This window comes from Periophthalmus magnuspinnatus, chromosome 12 (genome assembly GCF_009829125.3).
Source record: "Periophthalmus magnuspinnatus isolate fPerMag1 chromosome 12, fPerMag1.2.pri, whole genome shotgun sequence".
NCBI lineage: Eukaryota > Metazoa > Chordata > Actinopteri > Gobiiformes > Gobiidae > Periophthalmus > Periophthalmus magnuspinnatus.
Window position 1 is genome coordinate 7,128,143 of NC_047137.1, and position 21,325 is coordinate 7,149,467.

The following is a 21,325-nucleotide window of genomic DNA, read 5'->3' on the forward strand; positions in this document are numbered from 1 at the left end:
GTGTGTGTGGGGGTGTGTGTGTGGGTGTGTGGGTGTGTGTGGGTGTGTGTGTGTGTGTGGGTGTGTGTGTGTGTGTGTGTGTGTGTGTGTGTGAAATAATGATAATGAAATGATACTTGCCTGGGATTCAGATTACACACTTCTTCAATACTTTGCGAAGATGTGATTCCCCCGGAGTTTGACAGGTGAATTAGCCAATCAGGAACATGCATGATATGTCTATATACAAACAAATATAGCTGCTTATGTGGAAAAAGGAATAGAAAGAAAAAAAAATCACAGGGAAAAGAAAAGAGAATATCACATGGGACATATAAACAAATCTGATTGTGTTTGAGCCTGACACAAGATGCAACAGAGAGCATGGTGACCAGACTGATATCCCTCTGTAAAAAAAAAAAAAAAAAATACAAAACAATTATCATCACTAATGAATTAATATTATGGATCAAATAATTTACATTTTCTACCTCAACTAAATATTCTAAAGACTCTGTATGAAGATTAAATTAATTCTACCACCTCTCTTGCACATATTTGTATGAGTGTACTGTATACTGTCCAGAGTCCTGGATTCCACAGTTAACCAAACATTACTTTGCAACCAAATGGCAGAAAAATCTTGGCACGTAGAACATGCTCAGTGAGGAGATTGTTTCGGACATATATTTCTCATTGGTCATTGAAAGTACTAAATACATTCTTGCAAATATTTGTCATTTAATAATAAATGCTAGAAAGCCATTCGTTTTGTGTCTTTGTAATAATGTTCATCAAAGTATGACTTATGATACCGGTGGAACATTTACCAATTCACTTTTCTCCTGGGAACAAATCGCACATGTCCCAAGTCACATCCAAATGAAGCCTTTGTGTATTCACAGCCAATTATGAGAGTTCAAACCTGATCAATGTTGACATCACAGACCTGGAGGTAATAAGGTTAGATTCAGAGGTGCAGGGGTCGAGATCATAGAGACGCATGGTGTTTTCTTTGAAATTAATGAGAGAAATGAACATACCCCTTCGTTCAAATAAGCAAAAGGCACATTATGTATATCTACACAGTTTCTAAGACCAGTGATTTGATGTTTGTTTTTTCCACTATTAGAAACTTGCATTTTTATTTATTGAAAGTAAATATTTTATATACATATTGGATGGTGTATGATATATACAGTTGTGTATGCTTTTTGATTCCTGTGCAGTTTTGTTATCTTGTCATCCATTTCCTGTAACATATACTTACCTCATCACATCTGAGTGGCAGTATCTCAGGTAGAGTGTTTGTCCTGTAAGTACAAGATCAGTGGTTTGATCCCTGCTGCAGCCAGTTTGCACCGGCGTTATGCATTTGAGCAAGACTCTTTGCCACAAGTGTAAACGGGTCTATAAATATGTATGTCAATTCATTTACAGTGCTTACAGTTTTTTCATCAGGATATCAAAAAACATCCCTCGTGGTGTCCTTAGGGGGGTGTTCCAAGAGTATGGGGTCCGGGGCTCTTTGCTAAGGGCTGTCCGGTCCCTGTATGACCGGAGCAGGAGCTGTGTTCGCATTGCCGGCAGTAAGTCAGACCTGTTCCCGGTGCATGTTGGACTCCGCCAGGGCTGCCCTTTGTCACCGATTCTATTCATTGGTTTTATGGACAGAATTTCTAGGCGCAGTCAGTGCTGCTGTTTGTGGGTGATGTTGTCCTGATGGCTTCTTCGAGCCAGCACCTGCAGCAGGCACTGGGGCGGTTTGCAGCCAAGTGTGAAGTGGCTGGGATGAGAATCAGCTCCTCCGAGGCCATGGTTCTCAACCGGAAAAAGGTGACTTGCCCTCTATGGGTGGGTGGAGAGTCTCTTCCTCAAGTGGAGGAGTTCAAGTATCTCAGGGTCTTGTTCACGAGTGAGGGACGTCTGGGAGTCCCTGCTTAGACTGTTGTCCCCGTGACCCGGCTCTGGATAAGCGTAAGAAAATGGATGGATGGATATCAAAAAACAGAGGAAGTAGAGGGTTAGTAAAGGGCCATAGACTGGTCAGTACAGTTTATATATTTACATTTATAATAACCTGACCTTTATTCATTTTTAGATCCTCAATAGAATACACTAAATTTTTTATGGCTTTATCATGGTAGATTTTCAAAACAAAAAAAAACACACAAAAAAGTACTGCTTAAGATCATATGGGGGAATATATATATGGGGGAAGCCAAGAAAAAATTGGTCTATATTTTGAACAAGCCTGATCCTATCGTTTTGTGTGTGTGTGTTTTGTTTCAATGCATGCTGACCAAGAAGTTGGAATCCTCACCAGAATGGGATTTTTTACATTTTTGGAAACAGAATCTAAAGCCTAAACATCACGGCCAATAATTCCAGATGAAATTGAAGTTGAAATCTTTAATGAGCCCAGTTTCTACTTGTTATTTTCTCTGTCCCCTTGTGTTTCACCAATAATTAGATTGTTTAAAATTAACTCCAAACTATTTTGTGTATTTGTCTTCTGTCAGTTAATTAGTCCCTCTAATTAGACATGTTAATACAAGCAAAAACCGCTATTCGGTCTTAGCATAATAAGTACATACTGCTGTGCTAGCCAAATGGTGTCTGTTCAGTCTATTCATTATCACCATGCTGCAAGCCCAACTCCATGTCTCAATATTGTCATGGAATTTCGGCAAATCCCAGCGTTCCTTGCAGCAGAAGCCAGCTGGACAGCCCCCAAAGCTGATTATTTTGGGAATGGGGGTGAAATATGGACGTTTTGGGGAGGGGTATGGCTTGCGCTAGCTCGGGGTCATTACTCCCCAGAGGAAGTTAGCCAAGGAGTGGCTAGCAGTCAGTTTGAGTTATTCGTAGCATTTAGCCTGTTTAAATATTACATGCATTATACATTAAGCAGCAAAAGACCTTGAATAGCGGTCTGTTAATCATTGTTTCGTTGGTTATTTTTGTGTTGTTTTTAAGTAGTTGCAATCAATTTTGTGGCATGTATAAAGGCGCAGAGCCAATCCAAATAATTCTGTTGATTGTCTTGGATACTAGAAACAGAAAAGAAAATAAGATAGTTCATAATGCACTGGCACCTTGACAGTCTTTTATATCTAAACAAACAATACATTATTAGATGCATAGATACATTTTAAATGAACTGTAGCCTACAACTGCTGCTGCAACTGTACTACAATCCAGTTCCTAAACCTGCAGATCGAGGGCACATACACGGTTTTCGTTCTCATTCTCAGCAGCAAAGTCACTGATTAATGATTGGCCGCAGGTGCTGGGGTTAAGGTAGCGAGGATTCAGAAAGTCTTTTTTTTTTAGGTTTAAACCAACTGGATTCCAGCACTGACACTGGCAACCCAAATGAGAGACTCATTCTGCTTTTTGTTTGGATAATCATCTTGAGAACCAACCACCAGATTATAACATAAACTTGGTCATCATATCTAATGTTAATGCAACTATGCAATCATCAATAAATGCTATATGTGAATGTCTTACCATGTATCTGGGGTCACACTTAGGTCATGTTTATGCAATTTAAAATCGAGACATACAGTTCCTTTAAGTGCAAAATTGTTAATTTATGTGCACAATAAAAAAAACAAAAAACAAATATTGCTATGAATTTGCCCTATGGATTTGCAATAGTGCATATGTTACAAAATATCTCATTAACTGTTAGGAAACAATGCAAATATAAAACCCAATTTAATCTACTCACAAGACACTGAAATGATCCCAATTTGATGAGCAGAGCAATGTCATATTTTAATTTTATTTTTTGTTGATGCAGCTATTTCACTAACTCAGTACAAAGAAGTAAAGCACATGTATTAAAGCCCGTGGGCATAGGAGTGTGTAAATGACTTTTGACCCTTTATGACCTTGCCTTCTCCTAAACTCATGAGAGGGTTGACACCAAATCACGAATCATGACATCTCAGACACATCTGTGTAAGTCTCAAAACAACCTTAATTTACACACTTATGTACTTTACAATTATCATACAATTAACGGATTTGCTGATAGAAATACAGAATAATTAACCGTGTTCACATCACGTTCATGGATCCCTATAATTTAATACTGAGCTGGAGGGCTGAAGTCAGAATTCTAAAGGAGAATTTCATGGGCTCACTGTGTCTTATCAAAATAAACTACCTATTCAAATTCAAATTAATTAAAATAAAGACCCAATTATTTTTTATAGTTTCAGTTTGTGGTGTTGTTTTAATATTTGTTATACCTTAGTTTTTTGGGAGTTTTTTTAAACAGACAAGAATCCAAAGGAGTATTTTATTTTATTTTTTGTTTGTTTTTTGTTTTTAACATGTTGTCAGAGATATATACCTGCCTGCAGCTCCCTATCCACTGCCTTTACATATTTATTCATTTTTGTGAATTTTAGAGATTAAATTGGACAGGAAGTAGTGATACTGACAGAGAGTGGTTGTCCTGGTTTACGGTTATAGTTAATAATGAGTAGTACTGGTCTAAAAAAAAAACTATCACAAATACTGTACTCCACTGAAACAAAATATCTTGTGTCCATTTGTATGTGCAAGATATTGTATTCGGGCATGTTGCATGATATTACACATGCTAAATTTATTGTCCCCATTGGGAAATTGGTCCTTTGCATTTGACCCATCCTTCAGTGCCACTGGGGCAACCACAAAGGCAGTGGTTCCCAACTTTTTTTTTTTTTTTTTTTTCTCCCATCAACCCCTATTTTACCTCTGAATACATTGGCGATTCTAACATCTTTTTCCCACCTGAGAAGCCACACAACCACCATGCCACGAATATGTAGCGATAGAGATGTCATGTTTACGACAGAACCTGTAGCTATGCAACATTGACAATTATATCATCGGTGAGTCCTGCCTTCTTACACTTTATAATTATGCCCAAAACACCTCCTGTATTTCTTAACAGTTTATAGCGTCCCAGATCCACCTCCACACCCGCTGTCAGACCCTTACACATCTATACTCTACCACTACCTTATCCACTATGGCTACACAACTTTGCAAGCAAATTCAAAGTAGACACTTTTCAACAATTTTCAACTTAAAATTCATACCACAGTGCTGAAGTGTTAGCGCGGATCTCTTCTGGGTTGGTTGGAACAAAATTGCGTGTTGGACCAATGCGTTCTGATTCAATCTATTTGTGTGTAAGTGCACATGAGTAATGTGGGAGGTGACGACAGGGTAAAGCCACAGGAATAACACGCGAGCAATCCTGTGTGATCAAAGAATCTAAATGCACCATGCGGAGAGGGGAGAGGGAGGAAACAGCATAGCGCCAAGGTAAAATGCATGTGTTTTCAGTGTAACAGGAAACCAATGTGTGGGTATGGAGAGACACACACGGTGGCTATTCTGAATGTATATTTTGTTTAAATAAGGTGGCAATGGCTCCTGTCAGTTAGTACATTTATATGCACATCAGGAAAACTGGATAACTTAGTCTAAAGTCCAATTAAAATCGATCAAAATTCATGTAAACTCAGATACTACGATTGAGGTGTCGCAGTTCAGATCTCATAGTTCCCAATAACACAACTGGATACTTTGTGTCTGGATACATACTCGGGTATACCCACTGAATGTAATAGCATAGTCTGATTTACTTTAGATGCAGGCTAGGAGAGGCGTTCAACTGCAGAAATAGCTACATAAATATCAAAAATCTGTCTCATTGTAGATCAGCAGCAATGACAAGCAGCAATGACAAACTACAGTCTCTCCACATGTTTGTTTAAGTTTTTTGGTCAACTATATTAAAGTGAAAGTAAAATCTACTGGAGCTTCACTGTGCTTACTTGTGTGAGAAAATGATGTGAGTGACAGTTTGTAGCATGTGTGGTTATATGCACATGTGTTACAGACCAGTCCTGTTTTGGCCTTGCCTCCGTTTACGCAGATCCACCCACCCCAATCCACCCACCTGGAGTGGTCCAGCAATCAACTGGGGAATAAAAGCCCGGAGCGCGCACCACATCAGCGACCAGTGGGGTCCTCCGCTGCAGCAATTTGTTTAGTTATTTATTTTTATTTTTTATTTTTTGTATTATCTAGTTGTTTAATTTATATTCACTTTTGAACACTATTTTTGTAAGAATAAATTTACTTTAGAATTTTTTACCACGTCTCCAAGCTCCTATTTTGTTCTACACCCAGTTTGAAACATCATTTTGTTACGTGCCACCATCCTGGACCAAGAGGCACATAACATCATGATAGACATTTTTATTAGTATAGAATTATAGCTGCTAAGTTTGAGCCGCATGTGGACTGGGGCGAGAGTGGTCTGACAGGTATTGAGGCAAAGGCGATTTAGCTTTGGGTGTTTAGCGCAGTCGGAGCTCTCTGTGCATGTACACTTAGTGAGTGTTACAGCAGTAAGTCCTAGGTAACTACTTCATCATTTCATACGTAGTAATAGTTTAAGTTCTTATGCACTTATTCAAGACACTTTCATCTTTTATTTCCCAGGTTCTTCACCAGACCACATTATATTGTAAGACCTCGGGAGGGGGTTGTTGCTTAATGACAAACGTTTATACCTATGAATAACAGGATATTTTCACATAGCAATATCAACCGCCATTTGGTTTGCTTTCAGTTAATGAGGATATATGTACACACTAACTGAGAAATCTTAATGTCCTAATTAAACTAAATTACAAAAGTCAATGCAAGTAAGAGACCAGTGCTGCTCGGGCAACCTGTCAGGAGAGGTGAATGTCAAAGTGCAGTGCCTGGGGACCCAACTCCAGATCTTGAGTTAGACTTAGTCAGGACTACCTTAGCTGGAGGATTTTACCTATTGTGCATGGTATGGGCTAACAGGGCAAACTGGAGTGCAACGTCAGCACAGAAAGGCTCAGGAGTGCTGCTCAAACACATAGTAAGTTAAGATTAAAGCTATACAGTGCCTATAGATGCATTTGTTCTCTGCATTTGATCCATCCTTCAAGTCCCAGTGCATATTACATTAGGGATTTGTAAAAATATTGCAATATTTATGATATATTGTGATACATTTGGTGGGCTGTCGTATCAATAACACTAAGAGTATCTTTTCTATCTATTTGTGACAGTGCTACATTTTCAGTTATTTATTTAGTGGAAAGAAACTTGTTTATGCAATACATTTTATATACTCAGTGTTTTGATGATTAAGGTATTTCATATTAGTGATTTAACAAAGAAATACCATTGTTAAAATGTATTTTGTGACATATGATGTGCAATATATCCATTTTAGAATGTATCACAATTCAACCAAATCCGGAGCTGTGTATTGTGTATCATATTGAATCATGAAGTATCCTTTGATTCCCAGTACTACATTACAGCAGCCAGGGATCCATCTCCAGATCTATACCTAGACTTGGCAGGACTAGCAAAAAGATTAGAAAATGCATGTGTTAGATTGACAGAGGTAATCGAAATACCAAGAGGAAACGGAACCAGACTGGTGGAGAACATGCAAACACCACATAGATATAAAGAATTGATTCCCTAGTGGTAACTTTATGACCCTGTGACTGTTGTAGTTTTATTTCCTGATTTATATTTTCTTTTACTGCCAACTGCAGCAATAAACTACCAACTATCATGAGATTCACTGTCTTCCCTTTGGAGTGAATTTGAACCTACCCATATAAATTCAGTGTAACATGTTTTATATCTCTTATGAGCAGTGCATGGTGGAAATGCGAGTGTCTCTTAGGATTACCCTCAAAACTGCAGTACCAGCCCCTTGTGTACTGTACTGCTCTAGTAGTGAGACGCCCCAGGTCTTCTCTGACTCACTGTACACTCTGTTCTCACTTATGCTTTGGTTTTGCCTTGTGCAGTTTTGCCTACTGTGCTGATAAATGGACAAAATATAAGGAAATGGTAGAAGGAAAAATGTTGGAGTGGCACAACTTCTAACTTTTTTTTTTTTTTTTTTTTTTGTAAATTGTATAAAATAATAATCAGTTGGTATTTGATTTATGTATTTATGAATCTTATTAATTTAATTTTATTAAGTTGTTATATTGTTGATTTATCATAATATCCCCACTCATTTCTATTGATGAGGTTGTCTCCTTTTTCATTTTAAAACTACCATCTGCAAGTTTATTTGACTTTTTCTCACCAGTATGACAAACCTGTTCGCCTTCTCCTCACCTGACCTCTGTTCCGGCTCACCTGTGATCTCTACTCTTCTTCTTTCAGGCCAAAGATGGCACACTGTCAGACTGGTAGTAACAGAACTAACTAGAAAGTGTCTAGTGGATGTATGTGAAAATATAGCAGGGGCGGATCAGCCAATCTAATTACAGTCAGTAGCTTTTAAATGTCTTACTTATTTTTGGCAGGATTAACTTTTCCTCTAAATTAAATTGAAAATGTCATAGCAAAGCAGAGATTTAACATCACCTGCCCGAGGACTATAAGTGGAAATCAGCACTTGTGTTACTACCTGGTACAAAGCATCTCTCCTGTTGATGTTTTTATTGGCAATTTGAAGCCCAGAATTATTCCTCACTTCACTAATGCATTGCTACCAATTTTTTTTTTTTTTTTACCGTGATCAGTTTATTGTTTCACAATTTGCTAACAACAACTAGCATGCTAATGGGACACTTCCTGGTTTGCTTTACAATGCTTTATAATTACATGCAGACAGGAGAGAGTGGTCTCATTTTGACAAAATTCTATTCACGTTTATTTAAAATTGTAAAACAACTACAGCTGACCGAAGTGAAAAGAAAAAAGAAAAAAAAAAAGAAAAAAGGGGGGTTTTCAGTCTAGTTTTAAACTGTGTTGAAGACAGAGTGGACCTGACAGGCAGAGGGAGGCTGTTCCATAGTCTGAGCATTGCCACAGAAAAGTGACCTCTGAGCTTGAGCCTGGCTTTGGGCACAGCCAGCAGGAGCTGGTCAGCTGGTCAAGGCTGTGGGTGGAGTAACTCCCTCAAAAAAAGAGGACCCATAGAGTGTAGACATTTAAACACAATCAATAACATTAATATTGAATTGCACCTGATATGAAATAAAGAGCTAGTGCAGGTTGCACAGCACACGCGTGATGTGCTCTCTTCTCTTAGTTTTTGTTTTTTGTCCAGAGTTCTGGACATTCTGTAGGTGCTGCAAGGAGCCCTGGTCCAGCCCCACACACAAAGAATTACAGTAGTCCAGATGCGACATAACAAATGCATTGATTGCTTTTTTCAAAAATACACCTGTGGAAGGTAGGGTTTTACTTTAGCAAGGAGCATCAACTGAAGAAGCTGGACTTTCTTACAGAGCTAATGTGCTTGTCCAGTTTGAACATCAAGTCCACAATCACCCCAAGATTCCTCACTGCAGGATCACAATAAAAGGACAGATGACTAATCACAATAATGCCCAAGCAGTGAGTTAGTTTGGCCAAACATCACAATCTCGCCAAACAAAGAAGGTTTGTGCTCAGTCTGCATGACCCTGAGACGGTCCTGCAGAGATTTGATTGTGGGCTGGCTGTCATTGCCGGTCACCACTGTTCCCTCCAAGCTGCGCTCGTGCGCAATTGTGCACTGCTGACACGGTCTCCGCGCACAGAAAATCTGTGCTGCGCACAAAAAAATCGAACCGGAATTGAAAATAAAATAAACACAGAGCAATTCATTCTGCGCTATTTTTCAATGTGAGTCAGTGAGTGTGACCGGGGACGAGCTGCTCCAGACAATTATGTGATTCACATACATCAGCGGTGTCAAACTCACTTTCACCGAGGGCCACATCAACAAAATGGTGGCTCTCAAAGGGCCACATGTAACTGTAAGATAAATGTCACTATGTTTTAATCTTGTTAACTGACTTATTCAAGTTACAAATATTGCATATGAATTTGCATAAACATGAAAAAATCACTGTTTAACTGTGTATCTCCTGAAAAACTGACATTTTAAGACAGTCATACGTTTTAATTTACTTTGTCGCGGGCCACATAAAATGACGTGGTGGGCCGAATTTGGCCCACGGGCCTTGAGTTTGACACATGTGACATACGTGTTTGCGCAGCTTATCCATGTCATTGACAGGCGTCCTCATGTCCCGCTACCAGTGTTTTAGCCGATGTGGACGACGTGGGCTGTGTCTCAATTCGCCCACCTGGCCTTAGAATCACCATTGGAAGGGCGGTTCGAAGGGCAGTGACGTAATTTCCGGCGCGACAAGGGCTGTCCCATTTCAACGCACCCTACTGAATGCGGCCGACAAACCTGCCCTTCCCTTTGCACCGTTTCCATGGAGATCGGACGTAACCGAAGCGTGCATCCGTGCACACTTCACGCACTTCTATATCCCGTCATGCACCGCGACTACGCAAAAAAGAGAAGAAAAGGAAGTCCGTTGCGCAATACACGTTCAAATGTTCGTACTGGTTTACCTCATCTACAACAGAGCAACATGAAACTGTTAAATCTGAATAAAGATCTGTACAGTGTGTTTGATGATTAAAAAGGAGGAGAGTTACATGGAATAAAGGAATGTGCAGTTATTGCTAGACAATAAGAGACATTATTATCATTAGAAATTATTATTGCAATAAGAATAATGTAAGAATGTTTGTTTCTATTGTGTCAAAGACCAAGAGACTGAAACATAAAGTCAGAAGAGTTTAATGAGTTGCACACAGGTAATGTGAACAATGAAGCAACAGACTGAGAAAAGGACAGAAGAGAGTCCTGAGACGGGCACAAAATCTTCATGTGTTCCGGTACATTCCATACATCTGCGCCCCCTCATGGACACGTGTTATTTACTTTCGTGTTAGTAAATCAAGACACTAGCTTGATGTAGCGCTGCACTGCTAGAAAATACCTTATAATAATCAGATGAAAAGAACTGGCACAGCATAGAAGGGAAACAGCGCCCTCTACTGTTATTAAAGTGGTGTAGCCACTGGACAAAATACCGAACCATTAAACTGCAATATCCCACTATATGTACAACTAATCAGTGTCTCTGGTTTATAGACTATGAATGTAAAAATTATATTGTTACCTCTGTCTCTGTTATTACGTTTTCACAGGGTATATTTTGTTTAAGTTATGAAGTAGCTACAATTGAGTAAAAAAATCACCTTGAACGTTATATTTGCCTATTGATATTCAATCTAAACAGAAAGAAACGGCTGTGACGACGACATCTTGACTTTTTTTCTATTAAATAATAAATCATTAAAAAATAACGTACGTAATGTACGTATCGTACGTTCAAAGACAGAGGTGGAAGTGCGGTCCGTGGTGTGGGCCTGTCCCACTTCAGTTAGATGGAGGCTACACTGAGGACACACTCTCGACCGGAACCTTGAAACTACACTTTCGAAGAGTACTTCGTAAGGACCCTTGAAGGGTGCATTTGGCGAATTGAGACACAGCCGTGAAGTGAAAACTCGCTAATGTTTCTAAGTGTTTAACCCCTTAATGTTCCGACGGCCCGCCCTCAGGCAAAGATCTGCGCGTAAAATTACGCGCGAGTAATTGCGTAATTTTACGCAGTTTTTCAGCAGTTTTGCGTTTTAAACATGACGAAACGGACAAAACTAAGGAAGTACGCGACCGAGGACACTGTGGATGTTTGTACAAGTTAAACTAGAGGCATCTCGGACCTGGAGCGGTTCGTGGAACCGAGTGAAGATCTCATGATGGACTGAGGAACAGAGGACCTTATGATTTGATGGACTGGATGCTGTTCCTGATCGGTAAGCGTGGTTTATTCTGCTTTTGACTTAATTGTGGGTCAAATGTGTATTATGTGTAATCATTAGCATTAGCGCTCCCCTCCGACCACCACCAATCATCACGCACACACCACTTGGGTGAAGTGTCTTGCCTAAGGACACAATGACAGAAGTAGGTCCGAGCGGGACTCGATCTTCCAACCTCTGTCACAGAATGACTGTCACACTGTCACATGTACAGTGTATTTTTAGTTTCCAGTGTGTGTTTGTTTACATTTTGAAGTGTGTGTGTTTGTTCACTGTTTGCAGTGTGTGGTTTTTAAGTATATATTTATTTTGACCCATACAACTTGTTTTGAATATATTTTATACACAAATACGCCTTATATATTGTGTTTTGATATGTTATGGAAACGTACAGTAATAGAGCAGCTGGGTGTGCAGATACAGATTCCTCTCAGTGTGTATTGGTCATTGACTGTCACTAGTTTATGAGTTGTAAAAATCAAGCAAAAGCTTCACACGATGGCTTATACTCATAATACAAGTCAGAGCTTTATCATAAAAATGTTAAGTGTATTTTCAACATTGGAGTTTACAGTTGGCTTGGTTTGGTTGGAAGCTCATGTTTTTCCATAGTTAAAATTACATTTTTATACTTCCAATAGCATTAACATACTATACAGGTCATGAGCAAGATTTTTGTCATTTTCATTGTATAAGTGCGTTATAAATGCGGTAATTTGAGTCTTTTAATAAACCATTTAACTTGGATGGATGCGATGCAGCATGACCACAGTGCACACGTCTGATGTCGCTCACACTGGTCCATGGGACGCTCAGGGAGTTTATGTGTTTGCTCAGACTCGTGAAAAATTAGAGGGAACATTTCCGGTCACTAGCACATATATTTAAATGTCATCTGCAAAACAATTAATTCTTCTGCAGCCTTCTGTCCTGACCACAGAAGGGTCGGACAGAAAGATGCTGTGATCCACCGTGCCGAAGGCAGCTGATAAGTCTAAAAACAAAAGACCTGTGGATTTTCACAGAGTCAACAGATAAAAGCAGGCTGTTTTCAGTAATGTGCCAGGATTTAAAACCAGTTGGTGACCAGTTGCAACCTGTTTTTTGCAACTGGTCACCAACCTGCGCTCTTGTTTCTTGACCACAGCATCAGGGCAGTAGGAAAACAACCAGACAGAGACAAGTTTTAAGGTTCAATAGAATCAAAAATGTCCTTGAACAGATAACTTCGAACAATATCTAGAGGACACAAGGACGGCTTTAGCTGTTGAACTTTTTTTTTTCCAAGTCTGAGAGAGATACTGCCTCAAAACACTCAAAGACTGAATTACAGATTGTTGGAGCTACAAGGTCCACAACAGAGGGCAGTGTCGATGTCAGAGCAGGATTAAGTAATGATAAGAACTTTTCGTAGAGTGTAGATGAGGGCATTTGTGTTACATGAATTTACAAGAGACTTCAAAGTACTAAAAAGCACCTGACGTCTGTGGCAGTTTGTTGACATCAGGTTTGATATAAAACTAAACTTGGCAGCTTTCATCACCCTCTGATATTCAACAAGAGGGGAACCTGTAGATGGTCTTTTTTCCATTTCGCATATACACGCCTGACCTCATGTGTATTCTCATGAAGTCAAGGCTGTGCTATGGGCTTTGTGCACTCTTAATGGAGCCACTGCATCCAAAACCTCTGTGCAAGTGTCATTGAAACAAGAGCACACCATCCAGCGTGGTGTTTCACCAATCATCTCTATTCATAGTTTCAGATGCATTGAAAGCTCTAGAAAAGAAAGAGTCAGTCACAGAGTTCATTGTGCGCTCTTGTCGTGCTGGGACGCATGGACTAACCACTCTTTGAGGCAGTGTTATAGAGAACAACGTGACAAAGTGATCCAAAATGTGTATTTCACAAATCATCAGATTTACATCAAGACCAAAGGGTGTGTCCTTTCTCATGTGTTGAGCTCAACACAAACTGGGTTAAGGTAAACAACTCAGTCAAATTTAAAAAGTCTGTAGCCAGAGGTCTGGCTTCACAACGGGCATGAATATTAAAATCTTTGAAAATCAAAAACTGGTCATAGTGCAGTAATAGGCCTGTCAGGAAATCTGTGAAGTCCTGAATAAAATCTTTATTGAACTTTAGAGGGCGATACACCAAAGAGCACAGGACGATGTTCAGGCTTAATGTGAAACTGTGAAATAATTTCAGTATTGGCCCTCCAATATGCGTTTACTTTCACCAAGACGCCTCTGCATTTTCCGTGGTTTCTGGACCACTTTCTCCATGAGGAGACAGGTGAGCACAGCAGGTAGACCTGGACTGAGGCCAGGAGTGAATCTGGATGCTTGATCCTCAAAATGGTGATTAAGAAACCGTTCATGAGACCACTTTAGATCAATAACTGCCTATCGATCACAGAGATATCTTGGCACAAAATACAATGTAATGCAACAGCAAGCAACAGTTTAAGCAGTGCAGGTAGATGACGGCCAGTGCACGCTGGCTCCATCTTGCCTTGCAGCTCAACCTCGAGCCAACTCGAGGTAGTTCAGACCTCTCCAAACTACAGAGCAATATATTTGTACTGGGGCATAACAAATTTTACTTTATTTCATCTATGACAACCCCTTTAAATAAAGTAAACTAAACATAGCCAGAGTAAAGCACAGTTCTTTAGTAATTTAGTAAAATCTGTATTTGAGACGAGCACAGTGTGGTTGGGACAAAGATAAAATTATGTTTCACAGCTCAAGTGTCTAGTTTGGCACAGTATGGACTGTATGTGCCAGATCGTGCAGGAGGTGGGGGTGTGGATCTGATATTCTTCACAGCCCCAAAATAACACCGAACAGAGGATCTGAGTCAAACAGCCCGGTGGTCACCTTTGGAAACAGCTAAGCGTGTTTCACTTTTTGCCAAGATGTTTTTAGACTTTCCTGGAGCATTTTCCATTAGCATTTTAGTCAGAGCAGTACGCCCACACAGAGGTTAGCCATTTTCCTTAACTTTCTCCAAATAATATTCAGCAAAGGCATGATAAAAAGCCTGGCAAATCTGAAAACTATGTTAAGGTCCGGATTTTTACGAGCATCCTAACTATTTACCATGATGAGTTTGTAGCACTTTTTCACAAATGTACATCAGCCTTTCATCTGTCATAACGGCTGCAATTATTACTACAATATAAGAGAAATACATTAAAATATTAAATTACGAAATAAGGAAAAAAAAACTAGCATGTTAATTTACATTTCCTGACCATCGGAAAATAAACTAATTTTGATGCAGAGCAGACAGTACACAGCAGTCTTATTTGACCTCAAGAGTTCCTTATAAAATATGTATGTACAAGACAAGAATTTTTTTTCAAATATATAGGAAAAAAAGGGCACAGGACCATACAGTCTATCGAACCAAATGTATAGAGAAAAACAGTCTCTTTTGGTCAGAACTTCTTGTTAATTTATCCCAATAGATATCCGTTCAGTTGTGTATGATCCATCCTTCAAAGCCATCGGGACAACCTGTCAAGTGCAGAGGAAACTGGAGTGCACTGCCTGCGGTCAGGAGTAACTGGAGGATTAGCCAGTGTCGATGAGAGAAACTTTAGGAACTTCATAAAAACCAAGATTTGAAGCTTTTCGGAGGAATACCCCAACAGATACATATTAGGACGGGACCATATCATTATTGCTCCCGATATAGGCAGGTGATATGAATTTCATATAGTGATATAATTCACAGGTGTACTGCAGGTACTGTTTATGCCTAGAGCATCTTAAACACTTACTGAGGAGGCACTGAAAATGTAGCAAGGAAGGGATTTGTGGAGAAGAAGCCAAACTTTTAAATAATAGTGATAACTTTAAAAGCCTGAAGCAAGTTAATATTAATTAGGTAAAGGTCACGATTATGAAGTATTTTGTATAGTGTCATCACCAATTACACTGTCATATGAAATGCTGATGGCCTGATATACATTTTTACATATTGTCCTGTAGGTATATTTCTATATCAGCCTATTGATGGATGTCTTTAGGTGGTTGGATTCGGTCTCCCTGTTTCTTCCATGTATTGATGAAGGTGGATCTGCTGACGCCAGGGTTCAATTCCCTACTCTGTGTTGTTTGCAGGGTCGGTTCTAGGCCCTAAACAAGATTTTGGTTGTGGTCCCTAATGCATAGTTTGAGGGCCAGCTGTAGTATCTCACTGACACTGTATACGATATGGTAATATAACTTAGCAATATAACTTGGTTGAACTCCAAGCACAAAGATGTTTTTCCCTTTATTTCACATTAACTGAAATAAAGGTCAGGCCACAGCAGCTCTCTGCAGATGTGACCCCCTGTAGTGCCTGTGGCCCTAAACCACTGCTTAGTCTGTTTAAGCCACGGGCTCGCCCCGATTGTTGGAGCTGTCTGTGTCTATACCTAGACTTTACCCTGAACTAAGATGATCACAAATCCAATCTGAATCTGTTTCAAAACCCTTTTGAGTATCAACAAATGGCTGGGCTCTTTGTGAAGCTGACACTATAGTTTTAACCACTGCAGTCTGATTTGGTAACACACTATGAAGAGGAATACTGAATAAAGAAGAGTAAAGCTGCTGATGGGAGATATGGACTAACATCAATAAGCATTAGTGGAGCCTTGACGATTCCCATTTCAAAGTTGAAGCCAATATCACCAAAATGTATATTTCTGGACTTAAAATGAGAATCTACAAGCAGAATGCAAATAAATTGTATCATATTTAGCCATATATATTGATTTGTGAGTTCAGTATTCAAAATGAATAAATAACAAAATAATTACTTTTACCAAATCCTGTAATAGTGGGAAGATTATCCCGACTGCATGTAAAATGTATCCTTCACACAGAAAGGCCTAATACAGCCCTGGAACCCTAGTTTTTGCTGAGGCAATTCTAAATTATGGGCTTATGCATTTTGCCACTGTCAATGGGCTATAAACAGATACCAATAACAGAGTGAAGGAAAGTGCCCGAGGCAATAAGGCAACTATATGGAGCTGGGTTATTACAACATAATAAAGTATATCGTCTCTTCAGTAAACATACAGGAGCAAATGGCTCTATATGATCTTTTGTAGCTCTGTAATAGGTGCGTTCACACTTGCACAATTACCACATTAAATTTGGGACTAAACTAGACTGAAACCCAGAACGAAACCTGAACGAAACCTGAACGAAACCTGAACGAAACCTGAACGAAACTAGAACTAGACCAGAACTAGACCAGAACTAAACCTGAACTAGACCAGAACTAGACCAGAACTAGACCAGAACTAGACCAGAACCAAATCTGAACTAAACCTGAACTAAACCAGAACTATACCAGAACTAAACCTGAACTAAACCTGAACTATACCAGAACTAAACCTGAACTAAACCTGAACTAGACCAGAACTAGACCAGAACTAGACCAGAACTAGACCAGAACTAGACCAGAACTAAACCAGAACTAGACCAGAACTAGACCAGAACTAGACCAGAACTAAACCAGAACTAGACCAGAACTAGACCAGAACCAAATCTGAACTAAACCTGAACTAAACCAGAACTATACCAGAACTAAACCTGAACTAAACCTGAACTATACCAGAACTAAACCTGAACTAAACCTGAACTAGACCAGAACTAGACCAGAACTAAACCTGAACTAGACCAGAACTAAACCAGAACTAAACCAGAACCAAACCTGAACTAGACCAGAACTAGACCAGAACTAGACCAGAACTAAACCAGAACTAAACCAGAACTAGACCAGAACTAGACCAGAACTAAACCAGAACTAGACCAGAACTATACCAGAACCAAATCTGAACTAAACCTGAACTAAACCAGAACTATACCAGAACTAAACCTGAACTAAACCTGAACTAGACCAGAACTAGACCAGAACTAAACCTGAACTAGACCAGAACTAGACCAGAACTAGACCTGAACTAGACCAGAACCAAACCTGAACCAAACCTGAACTAGACCAGAACTAGACCAGAACTAGACCAGAACTAGACCAGAACTAAACCAGAACTAAACCAGAACTAGACCAGAACTAGACCAGAACTAAACCAGAACTAAACCAGAACTAGACCAGAAATAAACCAGAACTAGACCAGAACTAGACCAGAACTAAACCAGAACTAGACCAGAACTAGACCAGAACTAGACCTGAACTAGACCAGAACCAAACCTGAACCAAACCTGAACTAGACCAGAACTAGACCAGAACTAGACCAGAACTAGACCAGAACTAAACCAGAACTAAACCAGAACTAGACCAGAACTAGACCAGAACTAAACCAGAACTAAACCAGAACTAGACCAGAACTAAACCAGAACTAGACCAGAACTAGACCAGAACTAAACCAGAACTAGACCAGAACTAAATCTGAACTAAACCAGAACTAGAATTTACTTTAATAGATTATTTTTTCAGACCAAGGTTTAATTGTTTTCATACCTGACAGTTTCGACTACTACTAGGGGGTCAATTATTCCCTGATTGTGGGAAAGGTGGTCTGGTGTGGGCAGAAATGGATTCTAGTTTTTGTTCAGTACATGCAAAAAGGAACATGGGACAGAATGTGAGAAGGAAACAGCGAAGGCGTGGACACGAGCAAGAAAACACAAAGCAGAACTGACTATTGTTAAAGAAAGAACCACATTATGGACTGGGCCGGAGCAAACATTAGTGAGACACAGGACAACAAACATCATCGCTGGATTGAGGAGGCAATCAAAATACAGAAGCGTGCCCAATGGACTTTAAACCGGGACAAGGGGGCCTTTTTACTCTCACACACCTGGGAGATTATCCTAAAGAAGTTGGACTGCAGATGGGGCTGACGTCCTGCCTCCAACGATAAAAAGACAGCACCAAAACCTGTTTAAACCAGCTGACTGGACACTTCACAGCAGCATCACGTGAAAACTCTGAGGAAGACCTAGTGAGAAGTCAGGTAAACTGTCAGGTAAACTAAACCTTGATCTGAAAAAGAATAGTTTGACCATTTTATTAATCCATTACCTTATTATATTACCTATCAGGCTACTGTTTCATGGGATAACATAATTTTCTACTGTCATTTACAACACTGGACCTTATAAGGCTAAACCAATGAAAACCAATTTATAGAACATGCTCCAGAGCCACTCAATTTAAATGGGTTTACATAAAGAAAACGCAATAATGTATATGTCATTGTAATCTGATGCCCATGGGAGCAAACAGCTGTGTGACAGGAGTTAATTGCAGTGCGTGGCATCTGGAACCTGCTTCTCAGTGACAGGCGCAGTGCACTCCATCACAAATCCAATTAGCCCGTCGCACTGGCGAAGACATGAAACGCGCTGCTCTTAATGGCCAACACGCGATAATGACGTTACACATAAAACTCAGGAGCAATAGCTTTTCTTTCGGACAAACGAGACCTGACGGGCAAAGAGTGGGCTTCACCTGTAGGGGCTCTCCGATTGGACGGCCTCCTCGCTTTGACCCCGCCTCCCGAGCGCGCCGCCCGCCTCCCCAAATCTGGAGCGCTTCATTCTATGCTGTACCCGCAGCATACCATGAGCTCCTGTCTCTCCGTGCGCACGTCCACATGGCACCACGGCACACGGCTCTGCGCTGACCCAAACCGCGGTTCTTTAGGACACCCCGACCCCTTGACCGGTGCTGTGCGTTTGGAGGCACCATGCGTTCCCGTTCTTGGAGTTGCAGTGTTGGGCTGGCGCTGTGGATTTGGAGTCTGGCAGCGCTCGGAGTGTGGGGCATCCCCGCGAATGAAGGTGAGATACGCGCGCTGGGGATGGCACTAATGGGGTTTTAATGACAGGCTGCGCTTTTGACAGTAACGGGTCGGTTTGGTTCTCTGGTTGCTCTTCCATGGATGAAACCAGTGACAGCGGCGTTTGACTGAGACGCACGCCTGGAAAATCAAACTGATATATAGGCTATTTTATGACACTCGTGCCCCGTGTCTGGTAAAAATGTAAAAGAGGATAGGCCTCAAATAAAAATCTTTTTCGAACACAGCACGTCTATCCATTCAGCCGCCGGTTCTCGGAGGACTTGGATGCGCAGACAGACGCGCAATGCGCTGCAATCAGCCCTGTGCCTCTCCACTTGTCCTTATGTGGAGCGTCCTGGTGACTACATGGCACCGATCAAAGGTGGAAGACGGATATAAAACTAATGTCAGAAAATACTTTATATTCAGAGTTCGTTATATTTGACCAAAAAAGAGAGAGTATATCCAAAATGAACCGTCCTCCGCCATGTGAAAGCATGGTATGATCCACTCTTTGTGTCTTCATATAGCCTGCTCAATGTATGCCATTGTTGTAAGTGTAAAGAAGAGATGCTCCCCCTTCAAAAAGACATGTGTGACTTTAAGTGGATATGATTGGTTCATTATGGGGTGACATCAAAGTAGACACTAAATATGGAATTAATTTTTATTTGTTAGTAGCCTAAATTGGCAATTGATGTTTTTTCTTCCTACTTGTATGCACAGGGACATTGTCACCCAAATTTAAACTGGGTTAAAATAATTTCGCCCCTCAGAAAAGCTAAATCAATCTCATCCCACTTTCTCTACCAGATTTAAATTACATTTTAAATACTAGATGCCAAAAGTTCCCACCAGTACTTGGTGCTGCTTGTATGAAACAGATGGGACCCGAGAGTTAATTCAATGCATCATTATTCTTAATGTGACTGAACAGAGATTCTCTATATAGATGCACTTGCAAGCGCTTGTCTGAGCTGGTAGTGAAAATGAGAGGAAAGAGTTAAAATGTATCATGAAAACTTCTAAGTTGGCAATAATACTTCAGTCAATACTATTCCTAAAATGTATGAAAAGTTTTATCTGTGTTTTCTTAGTGTTTAGTCCTGTTTATTTCCTGTTTTGTCCTTTAAATTTATGTTGTTAAAGATGGTAAACACCAGATATATTCAGACTTATGTGAAAAGTTAAAGAACCACTGCTAACTGGTGCATTTTTTGCATAATAATAATGCAACGTGTGCTTTTTCAGATGGTGAGTAATGGGCCAAAGCTGAGCCACTGAAAGTTTCATTATGGCCATTCTGAATCATACTCATCCCAATAGTTATTACTTGTTAAATTCGACTGCATGGCTTGCTTTCTTATCAACCATTTTTAGTTTAAGTTAATATCACATGAGATCTGCTGTTCAAAATGTCTCAAATGAATCCCATTAAAACAAATTATTTGAAATTGCGATTTCAGGGCATGTTTCCCACGCCATTGTTAGGGGGTATTAGACAATGCTGCACAGGGACGAGGAAACATTTATCAGCCTGGGCTTTCTTAAGGTGGCAGATTTATTCCTTAAGTTTATATTCACTCACAGACTTCTCAGTGGGTGGTCTGCAGGTCGGAGAGGGTGCGTGCCAATATTGTGCAGAGAAAGGAAAGCTAGGGGCAAGAGTGCAGTGCAGTTTGTGTAGAGCATGTATTCAATTCTGTGATAAGCTTTAGTAGTCGTAGTAATCTTGGCCTCGTAAAG

General features: G+C 40.1%; 1 protein-coding gene across 1 annotated transcript in view; it reads left to right on the forward strand.

Moving 5' to 3' along the window:
• The first annotated feature begins 19,334 nt into the window (after window positions 1-19,334).
• The window catches only part of LOC117379308 (ephrin type-A receptor 5), a 125,234-nt gene continuing 123,243 nt past the window's right edge, over window positions 19,335-21,325 (forward strand). Inside the window, exon 1 of the mRNA XM_033976002.2 lies at window positions 19,335-19,577. Coding sequence (XP_033831893.1) covers window positions 19,484-19,577 — 94 coding nt within the window. The 5' untranslated portion in view covers window positions 19,335-19,483. The remainder of the gene's footprint in view (window positions 19,578-21,325) is intronic.